This window comes from Aquarana catesbeiana, linkage group LG04 (genome assembly GCF_042186555.1).
Source record: "Aquarana catesbeiana isolate 2022-GZ linkage group LG04, ASM4218655v1, whole genome shotgun sequence".
Taxonomy (NCBI): Eukaryota; Metazoa; Chordata; class Amphibia; order Anura; family Ranidae; genus Aquarana; species Aquarana catesbeiana.
The window spans coordinates 326,930,854-326,951,985 of record NC_133327.1 but is presented as its reverse complement, the minus strand read 5'-3'; the positions used below and the strand labels follow the sequence as shown (position 1 = coordinate 326,951,985).

The 21,132-nt window shown below is 40.3% G+C and overlaps 2 protein-coding genes across 3 annotated transcripts in view; one reads left to right on the top strand and one right to left on the bottom strand.

The window, feature by feature from the left end:
* Window positions 1–4,148, top strand: part of CEP162 (centrosomal protein 162) — a 205,699-nt gene extending 201,551 nt beyond the window's left edge. The window contains exon 27 of the mRNA XM_073626889.1: window positions 3,706–4,148. Coding sequence (XP_073482990.1) covers window positions 3,706–3,897 — 192 coding nt within the window. The 3' untranslated portion in view covers window positions 3,898–4,148. The remainder of the gene's footprint in view (window positions 1–3,705) is intronic.
* A 4,156-nt stretch (window positions 4,149–8,304) lies between these two features.
* The window catches only part of MRAP2 (melanocortin 2 receptor accessory protein 2), a 118,969-nt gene continuing 106,141 nt past the window's right edge, over window positions 8,305–21,132 (bottom strand). For both annotated transcript variants that reach the window (XM_073629119.1, XM_073629120.1), the window contains exon 4: window positions 8,305–8,782. In XM_073629119.1, coding sequence (XP_073485220.1) covers window positions 8,401–8,782 — 382 coding nt within the window. In that variant the 3' untranslated portion in view covers window positions 8,305–8,400. The remainder of the gene's footprint in view (window positions 8,783–21,132) is intronic.

Genomic DNA, 21,132 nt, shown 5'->3' with positions numbered 1-21,132 from the left:
GTAGAACTATAGGCAAAACCTTTTAATTTTTTTCATTTTGGATAGAGCAAGGGAGGGTTATATAACCCCCATCAGTTTGGTTTTTTTTCACCATCAGTGTCCCATTTCAGAGATTCCCTTCAATCCCTGTCCCATAGCCAAACGGGGACTCCCATCACACCAGAACTAATGCGCCCATTGGAATATGTCTCCTATATTACTTTCTGGGGACAACCCAAAATTTGGGATTTTCCTTTACTTTCACTTTCAATGATAATGGTAAACAGGACAAATAGATAGGGTGAAACTCAGTAATGGGGGCACAGACCGCAGTAAAAACTGACAAGTGTTCTAATACCTCTGAACTCTATCCAAAATTAACTAACCTTTAGTTATATTGTAAGAATTGGCTTACACCCTTTCCAGTTAAGGTGCACAACACTAGAGCTGTGAACGCTTCTTGGGCATTCAGCATCAGGCTTCTATTCTCCAGGATGTAAGGTTGCCACCTGGTCTTTGTTCCCACATTTTCTGAGTTTTGCCAGGTGGGTATTACTGCCTCATCTGATGCCAGCTTTGAGTGTAAGGACCTTCAGGCAGCTCTTTGAGCTGCAGGTAGTCCTTTTTTTCTTGTTGGGCCTGTTAACTGTTCTTTGGTTATGGTGCCCCCCCCCAGTTTGACTGCTTTTGGACATCTCAGTGCCTTAAGATTTCCTGTGTCTCTCAATTGACAATAAAGAGAAAAAAAAATAGGATTTTTGCTTTTTCTTTTTGTTTACAAGTGTCCTTTCCTCGGCAGTAGTATGACCTGAAGTTTTAAGACTGTCCTTCAATGGAATCAAAGAAATAGATTTTACCATGAGAACAAAAATCCTAATATTCCAGACCTGCATGACATATGCACTGTCACTTAAATTGGGTACTTTGCTTCCTCATGCTTGGCAAGTATGACCTTGAAGGCTTTTTATTTGTGTCCCACTGCACTACATCAGAATGACCACATTTAGCACTGGTTAATTTCTGTTGCTTTCTGTCCACAAATACACATTTATACTCGCATAAGAAAGTGTCTGATAGCACGAGTGTGTGTGTGTGTGTGTGTGTGTGTGTGTGTATATATATATATATATATAAACAGGTGTTGGCTGTTCTTCTGTATTGTGGCACCTGTATGCAGGGAGGGTCATGGATAAGGGGCTACCACCGGTCCTCCTGTACACGGGGTCCAGGCCAGCAGGGGGGGGGGCAAGCAGCTTGGCAAATCAAATGTGGCCAGGGAGGGTAATCACAGTGGGGGGGGGGTGCAATGACTAGAACTGATCCCCTGCAGAGTTCTCTGCAGCAGCTGAAAGTTGGCTTCTTCTCTCCCTCTCGCTGGCTTTCAGCTGCTGCAGCGAGAGCCATACAGGGGATCGGTTCCAGTAAACCGAAAGGACAAGAAGTACCAAAAGAAAGTAGCCTCATTTTGGACCAATTGGCATAACCAGAAAAATAAGCTTTATTGAATACAAGTTATAACAGTACAAAATTACAGTACTCTAGTGGACATATCCCTTTAAGAATCCTTCAAACACTATATTAAAATGTAAGGGCTAACAACATTGTCACCTTAAGGCTCAGTTCACATATGAGCGAATCGGATGCATTTTGAAATGCATTTGATTTGCATAACATGTGAACCGGCAGCCTTCCTGAAGCCACCGTTTCACACATGCGCGGTTTTAAAAGGGGTCCTGTGTGTTTTTCAGTATGGTTCAGGTGCGATTGCAGGTAAAAATTTGCACCTGAAACGGTGAACAGAACTGCACCAGACTCCTGTGCTGAAACTGTGGCCACATACTGTATATGTGAACCCAGCCTAAAACATCTAGAGCCTGAACCACCACTGCATACAGCCACACTGACATTCATACACTATAATAACAAAACAGACCTTACACAGCAATGCAGTTAGTCCACACTTGCTTAACTATGACCACGCATAGCCTAAGTACAGGCTGTACTGAGTGTATCATCTGCGTAATAGCAGTGGTACTTAGTCAGCTACTAAGAAATAAAATGCAGTTGTGACATGGTAAGCAATAATCGTAAAGCAGTTCATGAGGGTGAGTTATCCATGAGGATCAATTATAGGCAATAATGCTATATTCAGTTACTCTTGGCCCCTTTGTGGGAATTTGTCCATGTGATCAGCATGGCCTCGAGTTAGATTAGTATGAACTATAATTCATCAAAGATATCCACCAGTTTAGGACACTTATAACTTGAAATCACAGCTAGGACTTCAGCAGAGCATTTTCGAACTTCTGATTAAAGTCTCATCTTCATGCTTAAGTATATTTTCGCATTAAGTGTCTCGTCAAGCTTGTTGTCATCACCAGGCAAAGAGTACTAATCACTATATCGGCCACTCGGCAAACAACCGATCCGTCTGGGTTATAGGCTTAAGCAGATGCATAAAGTGCAAATAGCAGGCAAGCAGACAGTTTTGCTTGGCAAGAGTAAAGCATAGAGAGGATGAAGTTACAGCACAGCCATAAACTTACCGGTTTTAACAGCCATCTCTTTACAGCATGTAGAGACAGTCTCTATACATACTCCTCATATTGTATTGTCAATGCCCGAAAGCTCTCACTGCTACAGCATCAGTAGGTGCAGTCCAGCCCGCTTCCAGCACAGAGATTCGTAACGTCAAAGCATCTCATTGAGGTGCAGCAGTGTATTTAGCCCAATTGCGGTTATCCCATCATGGAGTACAAAGTCAGATTTGATAGAATACTGCTGGTATGAACGGAGCCAGTGTTCATTGATGCTGCCTACGCCATTGCGTTTTGCCCACGTGACCGTAAGCTTCGTCAGGACATACGGATGTCCAATCCTGTGGCATTAATATCTTTTACCAAAAAAAGTGTTATATATTGTGCTTTTTTTTGGAATAACATTCATTAGTGTATTTTTTCCAAAAAGATTGCGTGTGAAAAACTGCTGCACAAATACCGTGTGCCATAAAAAAAATTGCAACAATTGCCATTTTATTCTCTAGGTTCTCTGCTTAAAAAATATATGTTTGGTGTTCTAAGTAATTTTCTAGCAAAGAACACTGATTTTTTTTTTTTTTTTTTTCACTTGTGAACAGAAAGTGCCAGAAAAGACTTGGTCCTTAAGTGGAAGATATTTTCTGCACACCGCTGTCTTTTGTTCTGTTTCTAAAAATTCACTGTTAGGTATATGAAAATCCTTACTAATTGTCAGGATTTGTGGATAAATGGCTAGTCATATGTAATCTTATCTTCATGTTAATTATACTAACGATGGTATTAAGTAACACACACACAGCACGTTGTAGTGTCATATCTCTGTTGAGGTAAGGTCAACAATTGCCCTCATGGATGGAAATTTAGTTGCTAGTAGAAAAATGTCTTCTATGAAATGTCATAATGCCACAGCTTCAACAGCTGTTATGAGGTATTTTGACCCTTTGCTGTATTAGAAAAACAGTTGGAGATCATGTACTGTATAATTTTAGAATGTCTTGCTGACACAGCTTAGCTTGCTAAGGGACCAGAATAAATAACATTGGTTCAAATTCAAACACTCTTTTAAACATAAGTATTATTAGCCATGACAGTCACAATAAAAAAAATCCAAGCTCTTTGGTTAAAATCTATCATTTTAAATTGTACATGATTTTGTTCACAAATTTTAAAGTATTCTCTAATTCTGCAGGTAATACAGCAAACCAGGCATGCTGCAGAACATGTACAAACCAGAGAAACAGACAAGTGGAAGAAGCTTGTACATCAGAAGAATATGGAGCTAGAGACGTTCAGATCAGAGTTGGATGCAATATTGGATGTTCTCCGTGTGTTACAGAGGCAGGGAGTTGTTATCCCCACAACTGTATCTGAAGGCTCTTAGGTGTATTGGGGAACATAAATACTTGAAGCATTACACATACTCGGTGAAGGGACTAGTCTCAGCTGATACAGAGATTAAATACATCTTCTACATAGGTTAAACCTGTTTATCTGCAGCCCTATCTCCTCTACACCAGATCACCCTATGCAGATCAAATGATTTTTAGCAGCAGAAAGCAGGGGGGCAGAGATCTGACATCACACACACTGCACAGCTAGATCATAGAGCCCCCTGTGCAGCTGACAGCTGAGTGGAGGGAAGGGACATACCCCCTGCACACGGGCTGAAGAGGGGATATACAAAGCCGAGACTGAGTCACCTGCTGTGTGCTTGGGGGGGTTACCCAGGATGCTGTGGAGCTGGCTTAACCTATTAGGCGTGAGTTATGCAGATGGAAAAGAAAGCAGAGAGAAATGGCATTTGCTGTTTTCGATTGAGACAAGTACACACTATATTGGGATATGCTTTAAAGCTCATCTCCAGGCAAACTGCTAAATACACAGATGGCATACGTGTGTGGGAGGTTTTTGTGTCCATCCAGTTCTGAGATTTACACAGATCTGATCTTTATTTGCTGCAGTTAGGTAACACCTAGTCATCCTGCTCTCTCTTCCTTTCAACATGCTCCTTGTTAGGGGAACAGTATAGCAAAGCAGATTGGGTCATTGGACTGGCTTTTCTCCCAGTCTGAGCTATGCTCTACAAGGAAAGCAACAGACTAATATCAGGTCAGATTTAGGTATTTACACTGCTTGTGTGCGTAATAAAAATAAATAATTGATCTACTAAAAATAAATGGCACTACTGAAGTGTGTGCCATGTATGTAGACTGGTTGTTTTGTAAAACTTACTTTCATTCACCCCATACAGAATAGTAACCACTGAAACACATTACTGGCTGGAGTTCAGCTCTGATAACAGGCTGCCTGCTCTGCTGCAAATCCATTCTGTAAACATCTTGCATTCTTTATACAGAATGAAAGTAAGAGTATTACAGAATGGTACAGCCTACATACATAGAACACACTTCATTAGTGCTAGCTTTATTATATAGCATTTAAATATTGTTTTTAGCTGGAGATCGACTTTAATGAATTTGGAGATGCATTAATGTGTGTCTTTCATATCTGCCTAGAGCTCAGTTTTAATGTATGGGCAATAGGGGGATAATTTACATGAGTGGTATAATCTCCAGCAAGAGGCCCTGTATTGTTTTGAAAAATTGCATTACCTTGAGGCAGTATGGGTTTACGATAAGTCCTAAATCCTGTCTCCATGCAAAAATAAGGTATGCTGGTGAGAATCGACTTACAGTTTTGACTCCATTCCAAACATCTTCTCCTTGCAGCACCCACTATAATTGTGGCTTCTTGCCCAGAGACCTGCAACTGTTCCAAGGCAGTAAAAAAAGGCCCATAAACTGTCCTTTGTAGGGTTCTCCTGTTTATTATTAGCACCATGAAACCGCATTTCACTCTGGCTGCATCAGGCAGAATAGTGCATGCATAGAGAATATTTGTCTCTGTGCAGGACCATGCTTGTGCACACAGACTTTATTATCTGTTTTATCTTGCTTACCTCATGTTCACAAAATATTCAGTTTTCCAAAGGAGCAAAAAGAGGCCAGGCTAGAGATCATACCCCTTGTCACATGAGCCTGTCTAGATACACATTGTAATGTTATATCTACTGTATACTTATTTTATTTATTGTCTGTATTATTTTTTTTTTATTTTATAAAATGTATAAAATATATATTTTTTTTTTACTCTTGTGTTTTTATATGTTTTTTTTTTGTATTGGAAACATAATCACATCTGCTGAAAAGGAATTGTTATAATACTATAGTGCAGCCTAATTCACTGAATGCAATGAGCCAAATCTGTTTCAGTAAAAGTTCCTGGTGTCAACCACTTGGATAAATTTAAACCTAGCATAGGTAAGATGGAAGACAGTTCACCAAAACGTACAATACAAAAAGTATGCCAGTATACTTAGCTGCTAGTCAGCAAAAAATCTTTAGTCTAAACTGCTTTAAACAATTTGTGTGAACAATGGTTTGTAAAGGGGGTTTAGATTGTCAATTTTTTGCTAACTAGGTATAATTTAATTTGAGTGGTTGCCCTGTTTTTGCTTCTGTTTTTGCAGCTAGACCCCAGAGATTTTCATTTAGGTCTGTTTCACACAGGACAGCTTGTATAGGAGCAGTGTGAACAGCAAGCTTTTACAATACATTTGTAGAGCTTTCAGCAAGCTTTGTTGAAGCTTTTAATGTACCATTCAACTCCAGTTTGTAAATGTTGAATACAGATCCCAACCTAATGAGACTGCTGATTGCCACTTTAAACAAGCTACTAGCAGGCTTTCAACAAGCTTTAAGAAGTGCTGAAGCCTGCTAGCAGCTTGTTTAAAGTGGCAATCAGCAGTCCCATTACAAACTGGAGCTGAATAATACTTGCTGAAAGCTCTACAAATGTGTTGTAAAAGCTTGCTGTTCACACTGCTCCTATACACGCTGAAGCTGGTGGGAAACCGGTCTTACCATTTGAACTGTGCTGGGCTTCTGCTATGTCTCTGTCTATTTAAAGGCTATCTCCACTTTCATGGAAAAACATATAGAATATACAATTGCTACACGAGCCATATTGGAATGTAATGTTATTTAATGCAATATGGTAACCTGGAGGCCTTTTGTTAGAGTACAGAATGCCCACAAAAATTACATTTCCTGCTTGTGTGATGGCTCACTGATTTCCCCAGAAGTCTGCACTAAGAGACAAGTCAAATTTTAGGCACCTCTTGCACATATCCAAAGGGGAAATATTGAAAGAATCTGCTTTTTCTTCAAAGCATGAAAAAGTGGAACTCTGCAACAAAGTTTGTTGAATCCTTGCACTGTACATAGATCTCCCAGAGGTTTTTTTTTTTCTCAACAAAAGTGGATTAAGTCTTAAAAGAGGAATAGGCTACATCACAGACATACCTGCTCTCAATTTATTCAGTGTTATTTATCCCAAAATGGGAGATCTTTTAGACTGGAGTTAGGGACCAAACTCTATGAAGGTGCCTTGGCGCTGCAGTAATGCTTTTACATATATTTTGAAATGTATGCAGCCTTTTTAGGCAGGGCCATTTGCTTTTAAATACCTACTCAGTGCAGCTTTCCTCAAGCTTCACAGGAGCACTGGTGAATAGGGGCACTTTAGATTTGTTTTAATGTAAAAAGTGCACTAGTATACCCAGGTTTTATAATGCATCTTTGGCTGTAAAAATTTTCTGTAATATTTGAATAGTCCAGGGATTATATAGAACCCTTGTCTGATATGCATTGCTGTGGAGATTATGTATCTTTATTTGACTACTGTCACCAGGCCAGAAAGTGATGGAAGTCCAGAATGTTATGGTTGTCACCAAAACAGGAGGTAAAGGGTAAAAAAATTGATAGGGATTCTAATCCCTCCCTACTCTATCCAAAACAAAAATTGTGTGCACTAAATAGAAAGAGGAAGCAATGGTACAAGACCCCCTTACAAGAATAAATGTGGCCTTTTTATGACCAATTTCTTCCACCCTCTGCTGTCAGTGGCTTCCCATATGTGGGTCAATTATCATCAATTGTCTAAATCAAAAACACTGTGACCTAAAAAAAAAAAAAAACTTTTTGGTTTTGGACAGAGTGCAGATAGATTAGAACACCTGTGAGTTTTTATTGCGGTCTGTGCCCCCATTAGGGAGATTCACCCTCTCTATTTGTCCAGTTTACCATTATTATTCAAAGTAAAAGAAAATTCCAAATTTTGGGTCGTCCCAGAAAGGTAATAGAGGGGAAATCTTCCAATATGGAAATTGGTTCTGGTGACCTCGGAGTCCCCAAGGGATTCCTTTATTTGCAGGGATTTCCTCTCACTTCCTGTTTTGGCTATAGGACAAGAAGTTAAGGTGAATCTCCCCAATGGGACACAGGTGGCAAAAAATAAACTGTTATAATCCTCCATTACTCTATCCAAAATGAAAAAAGGTTTTGCCTATAGTTCTACTTTAAATATAAAAAGAGGACCAATCTTACTTCCTGGGAGTCACATGATAGTTATGTGAGTAATAGTAATAGCCTATTTTTTTTCGTTTGTTTTTTAATAAAAAAATAATGAAGAATTTCAAAAAACAAAATCTCTATTTTTAAGTAACTGATCATGGCAACCTGTAATTTATTGCAATATACAGTAAATACAAATGCTCTTAGAGTTAATAAGCATAGTTATGCGATAGTTTCTCTAATCAATAAACGGTAAAGTGAAGCAAAGACCTATTCCTGCTAGAAAAACAAAATGAGAAGACACTATATCCAAGCAAATACCATCTTGAAGTAGGCATATAAATAGTGTATTTATTTTCACACAGAAAAGCACCAAATATAATAAAGTTTTATTTGTGAATACAACAGTATAAAATGTGTTTTTCCATTTCATTGCCTCTACATAGTGTAAAAAATTAGACAGATGTTGATCAGTCTATAAAACTATTTTGGTCTGAGCTAGCTGGATGATTTTCTAGTATAATTGGGGGGTCGTATATAAGAAGATCTTCATCGGCTGAAGAATTCTGGTCTGTGGTTACAAAGTTTGGGATGTTGAATTTAGCAAAGCCACCGGGATCTACTTCCACTTTGCAGTTTCTAACAGTCTGCTGGATGAGAATACCATTGTCTGTAGTCTTGGAAGTCCGTTTTGTATTGGCGGGGTGATCAACTTCATTGATGTAGCAATGAAATAGTGACCTAGATTCTTCAACTGCATCATGGGAGAACATTTTGTTGACTTCTGCAGGTCTACCAAAGTCCGTTACAAAGCTGTTCATTCTGAATCTCTTTTCAGGTAGTTCCACATTTCTGATATCATAGAAAAGAGAAAGTTAAAATCTAAACGTGAATTTATAGGAGAGAGCCTTCACTCTTGACAATTCTCAGAGTGTATGCAGACCTTTATTTTTTTCTCTGTGGTGAATGGCAGTTGTTACCAGGACACACAACCTGCCAGCAGACTGACAGCTACATGCATAGTCCAAGTCTGAGATGGCATTATGATCTGAGATCTTTGGGCTCTTGTAAGAGCACCCTAATATTTGTGACCAAAGGCATAATTTCTACAGTCTGGTGTTTTATTTCAGCCGTGTCATTATGCATGCAGAGCAGGAGTACCAAATTTTGATCATTTTCATGAATTGCCCTCTCCCCTTTTTTCTGGCTCCAGATGCCATGGACCGCTGCCACAAGGACCATCACAACATGCAGGTCCACACCCTTGAGAGTTAAATAAGATGATTTAATGCAGGTATTGCTACAGAAACCATCCCGTGTAATTTGTATAATGCTAATTCGTTTTAAAGCTGAGCTCCAGACAAGATGCTAAGTACACGGGAAAAATACATATAGGTCTGTCTGTCTTGTCCACCAGGTGATTTGTCATTTCGATCCCATCACTCCTACCACATTTTAAACCTCTACAGCAGCACAGCTGGGATAATAAAGGAGAACACTGATAAGGTTATTACTCTGCTGTTTCCTATCAGCACCTTTCCTGTCAGTATACAGTTGTGCTCATAAGTTTAATTTATGATTTCTTGGCCATTTTTCAGAGAATATGAATGATAACATAAAAACTTTTCTTTCACTCGTGGTTGGTGTTTGGCTGAAGCCATTTATTATCAATCAACTGTGTTTACTCTTTTTAAATCATAACACAAACTACCCAAATTACTCTGATCATAAGTTTACATACCCCAGTTCTTAATATGGTGTATTGCCCCCTTTAGCATCAATAACAGCTTGAAGTCTTTTGTGGTATTTGTGGATGAGGCTCTTTATCTTCTCAGATGGTAAAGCTGCCCATTCCTCTTGGCAAAAAGCCTCAAGTTCCTGTAAATTCTTAGGCTTGCATGAACTGCACGTTTGAGATCTCCCCAGAGTGGCTCAACGATATTGAGGTCAGGAGACTGAGATGGCCACTTCAGAACCTTCAATTTATTCTGCTGTAGGCAATGACAGGTCAACTTAGCCTTGTGTTTTGGATCATTGTCATGTTGGAATGTCCAGGTACGTCCCATGTGCAGCTTCCTGGCTGATGAATGCAAATGTTCCTCCAGTATTTTTTGATAACATACTGCATTCATCTTGCCATCAATTTTGACCACATTTCCTGTGCCTTTGTAGCTCACACATCCCCAAAACATCATCGATCCAACTCTGTGTTTCACAGTAGGAATGGTATACCTTTCATCATATGCCTTGTTGATTCCTCTCCAAATGTAGCGTTTATGGTTGTGGCCAAAAAGTTCAATTTTGGTCTCATCACTCCAAATGATTTTGTGCCAGAAGGTTTGAGACTAGTCTCTGTACGGTTTGGCGTATTGTAAGCGGGATAATTTGGGGCATTTGCATAGTAATGGCTTTCTTCTGGCGACTCGACCATGCAGCCCATCTTTCTTCAAGTGCCTCCTTATTGTGCATCTTGAAACAGCCACACCACATGTTTTCAGAGAGTCCTCTATTTCACCTTAAGTTATTTGTGGGTTTTTTTTTGCATCCTGAACAATTTTCCTGGCAGTTGTGGCTGAAATTTTAGTTGGTCTACCTGACCGTGGTTTGGTTTCAACAGAACCCCTCATTTTCCACTTCTCGATTAGAGTTTGAACACTGCTGATTGGCATTCTAAATTCCTTGGATAACGTTTTATATCCCTTTCCTGGTTTATATAGTTCAACTACCTTTTCCCACAGATCATTTGACAATTCTTTTGCTTTCCCCATGACTCAGAATCCAGAAACGTCAGTGCAGTACTGGATGAAAGATGCAAGGGAGTCTGTCAGGAGTCCAGAAACTCATTGACCTTTTATACACACACACACACACACACACACACACACACACACTAATTACAAGCAAACAGATCACAGATGAGGATGGTTACCTTTTAATAGCCATTCAAACCCCTTTGTGTCAACCTGTTTGCATGTTAGGCCAAAATCACCAGGGTATGTAAACTTTTGATCGGGGTCATTTGGGTAGTTTATTATTATGATTTAAAAAGAGTAAACACAGTTGATTGATAACTGGCTTCAGCCAAACACTACCCAGGAGTGAAAAAAGTTTGTGTTATCATTCATATTCTCTGAAAAATGGCCAAGAAATCAAATTCTGCCAGGGTATGTAAACTTTTGAGCACAACTGCCTGTACTGCTGGAATTGCATGAGGTTGAGCTAAGGTCACATTCAAGTATAAAGTGTACAGACAGCGAAACTTTTTTTTTTTTTTTTGGATAGAGTAAGGAAAAATCAGAACCCCTGTCATGCTTCTATTGCCGTTTTTGTCTCAGCTGGGCAGATAGACCCTCTGTATTTATTTTATTGAGTATTGTCTTTTGGACAGAAAGTGATGGAAAAATCAACCCCGACATGGGTTTTATCCTTCCCTACTCTATCCAAATCAAAGTTAGACAAGCCTCAGCTTGCAGAAGGGTAGTGTGCAAAAGTGATAGTAGTTAATAGTACTGACACCAACACTGGGGTTGTTTTTGAGGTCACCGACACCAGTGCTGGGGATTATTATTGCAGCCACCAACACTAGATGTTACTATTACTGCCATGGGGGCTTATCATATGCCGACTTTGTCTTCAGTTTACATTACAGCAGGGATCTTCAAACTACGGCCCTCCAGCTGTTTCAGAACTACACATCCCATGAGGCATTGTAAAACGCTGACATTCACAGACATGACTAGGCATGATGGGAATTGTAGTTCCTGAACAACTGGAGGGCCATAGTTTGAAGACCCATGCATTACAGTATGCTGTAGAAAATGTAGTAGGACCAATTTTTTTTTTTTTTTTTTCCCCAGGTGTTGAGGTGCTTTACAGTCAATTCATCTAGCATAGGCTGCCTAAATTGATGCAATGCACCCACACAATTGCACTGTTATATGGCCTTTTAAAAAGTGGGTGGGAGAGCACTATATAGCTTTCAACGTAACCCCCACTGCTTTACCTTTTTGTTGCCACTGACAATACTGTATGCAGCAGCCAGGAGTGAGGGGGTGCTTTGTGTACACACCCTCCCAGCTAGGCTAGGAGGTGCAAGTAAATCAGATAAGTTAGCTGTCAGGTGGAAGCAGTGGGCCAGACACCTGATCGCTTCCACAGACCCCCCCCCCCCCCCAGTAGGTCTAATGGACCCCTGATGTCTCATTAAAAAGAGCCTGTCCCAACAAAATACTATCACATCAAGGGAGGAAAAAAAAAAGTGTGAAAAATTATAGTGACGCCCAAATTGCTCAAGTGAAGCCCCTGACATAAAAGAAAAAAGTGCCACACATAATATAATCCGTGAACATTCGGTGTCAGAGATAGCAGACACACAACAGGATATGGTCAAAGACTATGGGCATGGCACAAGAGATGGTCAGAGACTGAAGCCTTGTACACATAGTACGAATATTAGCAGGGGATTGTCTGTTGACAGACCGTTGTCCTAAAATCTTACCTTTAGTATGCTCCTTTTGACAATTGTCCAACTTTCAGCCAACAAATGTTGGATGATAGGCTAGTAAATTTTTGGCGGACAACAGTTTGATGTCAGATTTTCATATGGCCAGTACATAAATCCATTACACAAAAGTTGAAAGTACAGTCATGCATGCTCAGAATCAATGCTCACCAAACACAAAATTAGCAGAAGGGGCCCAAAGGTTGGAGCTCAAGAGCTGAAATTTTTCGTAGTACGTCACTACGTTAGTGTTTGTTGAATGACAATTGTGTACTGTTAGTATGCAAGACAAGATCCTGGCACACGCCCTTAAGACAAAAATCAGACGCTCGTTTGGCCAACAATCGTACTGTGTGTACGAGGCTTATATAAGAAGAGATGGCTAGAGACTGTAAACATGCTATGGAATTGTTGGAGACTAGGGACATACTTCTGTAGGCACTGACAGCAGGAACATATCCCAAATCAAAATAAAAATTAAAATAAATGCTGTTCGGTAGGGAATAGCTCTTTTAATAAGGCTTAAAGCAAAACGTGCACAATTCCTTTAAGCACTTCCCGCTCGGTAATAACAGACTAAGGTGTCATACGACGTCCAGCAATATAACACGCCAGGGTGCGGCATCCTCATCGATCTTGATAAGAAGCCTCTGTCAGAGGCTTCTTACCACATGATCAGCTGTGACCAATCACAGCTGACTATTGCGTGAACCAGGAAGTACCAGTAAACGGCATTCCTCGGTTCTCGCTGACAGGGAGAGCCAATCAACGGCTCTCCCTGTCAGAAGGGGGGAGGGGGGTCTGTGCTGATAATCAGCACACTGATTATCAGCACAGCCCCATCAGATGTGCCAAAAAGGTACCCAGTCAGTGCCCCCTCAGGATCGCCTATCAGTGCCCAATAAAGTGCCATATAGTGCCCACCACATTGCCAATCAGTGCACTACAGTAACACCTGTCAAAACCTCATCAGTACCTCATCATCAGTGCCACCTGTCAATGCCCATCAGTGCTGCCTATCAGTGCCACCTTATCAGTGCCAACTCATCTGAGCCGCCTCATCAGTGCTGCCTCATCTGTGAAGGAGAAAACAAAATTTTACAACCGAAACGAAGAAAAACTTTTTTCAAAAATGTTGGTCTTTTTTAGTTGGTTTAGCAAAAAATAAAAACCCCAGTGGTGATCAAATACCGCCAAAAGAAAGCTCTATTTGTGGGAAGAAAATGAAAAAAATTTAGTTTGGGTACAGTGTTGTATGACTGCGCAATTGTCATTCAAACTGCGACAGCGCTGAAAGCTGAAAATGGTCCTGGGAAGGAAGGGGTAAAAGTGTTTGGTATTGAAGTGGTTAAATAACGGGCTTGGGAGATATCTTAGGCTGCGTTTACACTGATGCGGGCCTGATTCGTCCCTGAAACGGAGAACGGGGATGCACCGAACCCCTGCTGTGAGCCGATCAGCACAACAGTGTGAACCCAGACTTAGGCTAAAGCTAACACTATCCTACAAAGTAAAACGCAGGTTTACCATGCAAGCAGCTGTCAATGTAAGCACCAGAAGGGAGCGGTGCAATTTACATTTCATCAAGCTACTTTTTTCTTTTTTTTAAACTTTATTTTAAGTATGACAGTGACACTTCATTCATGTCTTCACACAGCAGCACAGTGCTTTTGTGCTTCAGTGAGGTGACATGCTGTGCCATCCTGTGAACTACAGAAAAATGCACACGCGTAATTTTTCCACACATCACACCAGTGTTATCCAGTTTCGGAAAAACATAGGTCACTGCATATAATATCAATGAACCATTAAAACTGCCTGTGAAGGGGCACATCCGTACAATGTACACAAGAAATAGTGACACTTAAGATGGAAAAAATACTATTTAAATTGCTGGCCGCTAAATTACATTTCTCCACTAATTTAATCTGTAAACAAAACAGCTGAGGTTTCCTTTCATCCATATTAGGCCCTTATCCTGGATGAGGTTCTGGTGCGGATTATATGGGGGACCCCATGGAAAAAAAAAAAATTGCTGCCTGCATCCAAGTACAACAAGTAAAGAGGCGCCTCTGGGTGCAGACGTTTTTATAGATTTAAAATGCTTTAATAAGATATATATAGAGATAAAGCATTTTAAATCTATAAAAAACGTCTGCACCCAGAGGCGCCTCTTTACTTGTTGTATTTCAGCCTCAGGACCATGGTTTCGTTCCTACTATGATGGCAGCCCTGCTTGCTTCTCTGGGCGTTTTTTTCCCCTCATCCTGATCACAACAATATATGGACTATTGGCCTATTGAATGGATTGTCATTGTTCACATTTTATATTTAGTTTTTTGACTGTCCTTTGATTGCTGTATTGTATAGCTTTATTGTATAGATTTGATTATGTAGGAGCTCTAGGTGATTGCGCCTAGACTTGTTATTTTATGCCTGCATCCAAGGACTCTGTGTGGGACAATCGCCTACATCCTTAAAACAAATTATATCATTGGTTGCTATGGTGAAACATAACAACCAATGATGCTTAAAAATTCATATTGGTCCCTTAACTGAGCATACAGCCAGACTGGCCAGGAAATGGGGTCCTGCAAGCAATCACATTCCTTGCCTGGTGGTTGTGGAAGAGGTAACTTATTAGAATCTGAAAATCCTCTTTAAGAGATACAACCCCCCCCCTTGTAAATGAGTAAGGGGTACATACAATATGTAACCCCGACTATACTTTTACAAAAACAACTGAACGGTAAATAAAACACACACACCTTACAAAAAGAACTTTATTGGAAAAAAAAAACAAAACAAAAACAAAATTTTTTGTCCTTTTTTCACACAAATAGAGCTTTCTTTGGGTGCTATTTGAAAAAAGACCGAAAATGTTGAAAAACGCATTTTTTCTTAGTTTCTGTGATAAAATTTTGTAAATTATTAATTTTTCTTCATAAATTTTAGCCACAATTTATACTGCTACATATCTTTGGTAAAAATAACCCAAATTACTGGATATTATTTGGTCTGTGTGAAAGTTAGAGAGTCTACAAGCTGTGGTGCAAATCATAAAAAATTGATCACACCTGATGTACTGGTGGCCTATCTCATTTCTTGCGACCCGACCATGTCAGGAAAGTACAAATACCCCCCAAATTACCCCTTTTTTGAGAGTAGACATTCCAAGGTATTTAGTAAGATGCATGTGAGGTTTTTGCTGTTGTCATTTTTTCCCACAATTCTTTGCAAAATGACGATTTTTTTTTCTCCCACAAAATGGTCATTGTAATAGGTTATTTCTCTCACATGGCATGTGTATATCACAAATGACACCCCAAAATACATTCTGCTACTCCTCCTGAGTATTATGTGTGGGACTTTTTCAAAGCCTGGCCACATAGAGAGGCCCAACATGCAGGGAACACCATCAGGTGCTCTAGGAGTATAAATTACACTAACTTGTTGACTCCCTATTACACTTTTGATGACAGATGGCACTGATACGTGGCACTGATGACAGATGGCACTAATACGTGGCACTGATGACACGTGACACTGATGACAGATGACACTAATACATGGCACTGATGACAGATGGCACTGATGACACGTGACACTGACGACAGATGGCACTGGGGACAGATGGCCGGCAATGAGAGATGATCTCATATGTTTACATATGAGATCATCTCTCATTGGAAGCTCCGATCTGTGACTGGCTGTGCATCGCGGAATTGAACAGGACGTCCAGGGACACCCTCCCAGCAATTGGCGTCCGCGCTGTAGCCGTCTTTCGGCTATAGCGCGGGCGCAAAGTGGTAAAAGAGAAATATGTTTTGTTTTTTTTCCAGTTTCATACTTACCTAGGTGGAGCGCTGAGCTGTGGAGGGGAGTGGCCGTCTCAGGCTCTCAGCGGCATGCTGAGAGGCTGAGACAGGCATCAGTCCAGGTAGCTGGCGGATCCAGACTTTGTCGCAATGATGTGGTGCCTGGACTGATTCCTGTGACATCAGCAGAGAGCGTACTTCAGAGCGCTCTCTGCTGAAAAAAGGGTCACAGGAGTGCAAAACAAATTGCACTCCTGTGACCCATAGGAGAAGCCCAGCCAAACGAGCTCAGGCTGGACTTCTCCTTAAAGCTGCAGGGCCAGAAACTATCAAGCACATCATCGGAAGCAGACATGTTGGTAGCTCAGCATGTTTCTCCATTAGGATCATCATTGATTGATGTGGATCTACAGTGGGGTAAATAATTATTTGATCCCCTGCAGATTCTGTAAGTTTGCCCACTTTCAAAGAAAGGAAGGGTCTATATATAACTTTTTTAATCATGGATGTATTTTAAATGATAGAGATAGAATATCAACCAAAAATCCAGAAAAAAAAATGATACAAATGTTATAAATTCAGTTGCAGTTCAGTGAGTAAAATAAATATTTGATCCCCTACCAACCAACAATAATTCTGGCTCTCACAGACTGGCTACACTATGTGATACACAGATTAGTCCTGTCAATTTAAGAAGGTGCTCCTAACAACAACTCGTTATGTGTATAAAAGACACCTCTCCACAGAATCTCTTTCTTCTATTCAAACCTAACCATCATGGGCAAGACCAAAGAGCTGTCAAAGGAAGTCAGGGACAAGATTGTAGACCTGCACAGGGCTGGAATGGGCTACACAGAAAATGTTTCTCAACTCCAGTCCTCAAGTACCCCCAACGGGTCATGTTTTCAGCCTGTCCATTATTTTGCACAGACGATTTGATCAGTTTCACTGCCTTAGTAATTACCACAGCCATTTCATCTGAGGGAAATCCTGAACATTTGGCAACAGGACTAACAGCAAGAAGCTTGGTAAGAAGGAGACAACTGTTGGAGCGATTATTCACAAATGGAAGGAATACAAAGTAACCATCAATCGCCTTCGGTCTGGAGCTCCATGCAAGATTTCGCCTCATGGGGTAAGGATGATCATGAAAGAAATTATCTCAAGGCAGATGGGACCACAGTCACCAAGCAAACCATTGGTAAAACAATACGCCACCATTGTTTGAAATCCTGCAGTGCCCACAAGGTCACCTCCTCAAGAAGGCACATGTACAGGCCCATCTGAGGTTTGCCAATGACCATCTAAGTGATTCAGAGAAGGACTGGAAGAAAGTGTTGCTGTCATATAAGACCTAAGAACACCATCCCTACAGTCAAGATCGGAGGTGGAAAAAGACAAAGGACGGGGCCATGTATTGTAAAATCTTGGATGAGAACCTTCTTCCCTCAGCCAGAACACTGAAGAAGGGTCGTCCAGCATGATAAATGACCCAAAACATACTGCCAAGGCAACAAAGGAGTGGCTCAAGAAGAAGCACATTAAGGTCATGTAGTGACCTAGTCGGTCTCCAGACCCTAATCCTATACAAAATTTATGGAACGAGCTGAAACTTAGAGTTGCCAAGCCACAGCCAAGAAACTTTAGGGATTTAGAGAAGATCTTTAAAGAAGAGTGGACCAAAATCCCTACCTGAGATGTGTGCAAACCTGGTAACCAACTACAAGAAACATCTTAGCTCTATGCTTGCCAACAAGTGTTTCTTCACCAGGTACTAAGTCATGTTTTGCTTGGGGATCAAATACTTATTTTACTCACTGAACTGCAGCTCAATTTTTAACATTTGAATCATGTTTTTTCTGGATTTTTGGTTGATATTCTGTCTCTATAATTTTAAATACACCTATGATAAAAATTATAGACCCTTTATTTCTTTGTAAGTGGGCTAACTTGCAAAATCTGCAGGGAATCAAATAATTATTTTCCCCATTGCTAAACCTGCTTGTGATATGATTAATGATGAATCTATACCATAGGACTTGTTTTTTTCAAGGGTGTTGTATGTTTATTTACATTGTAAAAAAAAACTCTTTTGTAAATAAGTAACCAGGGGTAGTTGTATTTAGGTAGGGGGCAGGCAGTATCTAGGGTCCTCCTTATTTTAACTACTACAGCTCCAGAAGGTCCACCCCCCCCCCTTCCTGACCAGGCCATTTTTTGTGATACAGCACTGCGTTGCTTTAACTGACAATTGAGTGATTGTGCAACACTGTACCCAGATAAAATTGATGTCCTTTTTTTCCCAAAATAGAGCTTTCTTTTGGTGGTATTTGATCACCTCTGCATTTATTTTTTGCGCTTTAAACAAAAACAGAACGACAATTTTGGAAAAAAAAAAAAATCTCTTACTTTCTGCTATAAAACATATCCAATAAAAATGTTTTAAAAATTAAATTTCTTCGTCAATTTAAGACAATTTGTATTCTGCTACATGTTTTTGGTAAAGAAAATCCCAATAAGCGTATATTGATTGGTTTGCGCAAACCATGTCTATAAAACTATGGTAGATGCTTTTTAGCGGAACTGCGACATTGCGACAGACAAATCTGACACTAAGTGACACTTTTTGGGGACCAGTGACACCAATACAGTGATCAGTGCTAAAAAAAAAAAAAAAAAAAAAAAAAAAAAAAAAAAAAAATGCACTGTCACTGTACTAATGACACGGACAGTGAAGGGGTTCACATCAGGGGCAAACAAAGGGTTAAATGTGTTCACTAGGAATGCTTTCTAACTGTGGGGGATGCTTTGACTGGGTGAAGACAGATCTGTGTTCCTGCTTAGCAGAAACATAAGATCTCCATCTTCCCCTCGCGCGTGCCGGAGACCCTAAGAAACAAATCACATACAGCACAGCTGTAAAATAGGAATCATAGTTTGTTAGCTTAGTATAAGGATTATCATTCTCGCAGTGTAACATTATCTTTCACACCGTACAAAAAAATTGCGCTAACTTTAATAAATTTAAGAAAAAACAATAACGTGTATTTTTTTAAAAAAAAATGACGTTTGAAAGACCCGCTGCGCAAATACAGTGTGACAAAATATTGCAACAACCGCCATTTTATATTCTAGGGTCTCTGCTAAAAAAAATATATATATATTATATATATATATATATATATATATATATATTTATTATATTTATATATATATATATATATATATATATATATATATAGGTTCTAAGTAATTTTTTAGCAAAAAATATTGATTTTAAAGAGGTTGTAAAGGATCATTGTTTTTTTTTTTTTTAATAACAAACATGTTATACTTACCTCCTCTGTGCAAGGGTTTTGCACAGATTGGCCCAGATCCTCCTCTTCTGAGGTCCCCCAGTGGCGCTCCTGGCTCCTCCCCGCATCGAGTGCCCCCTCGGAGACCCGCTTTCCATGAGTCCGAGTCCTGCTGCTGCGTCCATTGACACAGCAGGACTCAGCCCCCCCCCCCCCCCCCCCAACCCCCGTCACTGGATTTTATGGCTATCAATCTGTCTAATGGGGACCCGAGACAGTGGCTGGAGATGCTGGGCTAGTCCCCATCGCTGGAACAATCAGGTAAGTAAAAGGGAGGCTCTGGGGGCTGCTGCACCACAGAAGGTTTTTCACCTTCATGCATATAATACATTAAGGTGAAAAACGACAAGGGTTTACAAAACCTTTAACTTGTAAGCAACAAGGATCAGAAAAAGGCTTAGTCTTTAAGTGGTTAAACTGACCTCATTTACAGACCGAAGTTCATTCCTTTGATCTAAAATAACTAAATGGTACTTTGTTTATAGTCATCTCCCAGTGCTGACAATGTTGTGATAAACTTGTCAGTTTTTTTGGTTTTCTTTTTACAGCTGTCAGCTGTGAGCAGAGAACTCTCTGCACTGAATCCGGGAATGCTGTATTAAGATTGTGAGAGGGGTTCAATCGACATTTTTTTTAAACTAATAATCATGCAGCTCTAATATACAGGTAAGGGATTTTGCACTTAAGGGCCACCCTGCCGCAATATATGTATGTGGGGTGGTTAAAGACCCCACATCCACCAGCCTAGAGATGTGAGCAGCAGGCCCTTGTCTTTGTCAACATTGGGACAAGGTGCTTTGCCAGGGGGTCCCCCTGGCAAGGTAACCTTCCCATGTTGAAGAATGTGGCCTGGTATAGTTTGGAGGGGGGGGGGGGGGCGCATGCTTACTGATCCACTCTTTCCTGACCAGCCAGGTTGCATGTTTGAATAAGGGTCCATTGGCATGAAGACTGCCCTATTTAACACCCACATGTGAGGCTGACCCTTCATGAGTGAAAGAACTAAAACACGATGAAAGGGACATGCCAGGGCTAATGAGGCTGGGGAGGATAGATAAAGCTGGTCATCTTCCAGACAGGAAATAAGGTTGAGCTCTAGATGCCTTGCTGCAGCCTCTAATGCACACTGTGAGAAGCTCAAAGTGTGCAATGAAATCAAAGTAAGCAATTTCAGTACAGGAGAAGAACCTGTATAGCTGTGGAAGACAGAAAGTAAAGCTGAAGTTCAACTTTAAAAAGGAATTTTTTCAATTAAAATACTGGTACTCACCTCTCCATGCATAAGGTCTAAAACATAATTCGTGACAGCAACTAAAACTAGTTAATCACCTATGCATACTATCCAGGAAATTTTACGCTTTGATTAAGTCAGAATTTTATAGTTATACAGTACAGGATCACTATGACTTGGTTATATCTGGGCAGATACCGTCAAGTGAAGAATGGCATAAAAAGAAACTTCAAAGACATCTTCCTATATAGCTTCCCCCCTCCTGGACAGCCTCAGTTTCTTGCTAGCTTTGTTTG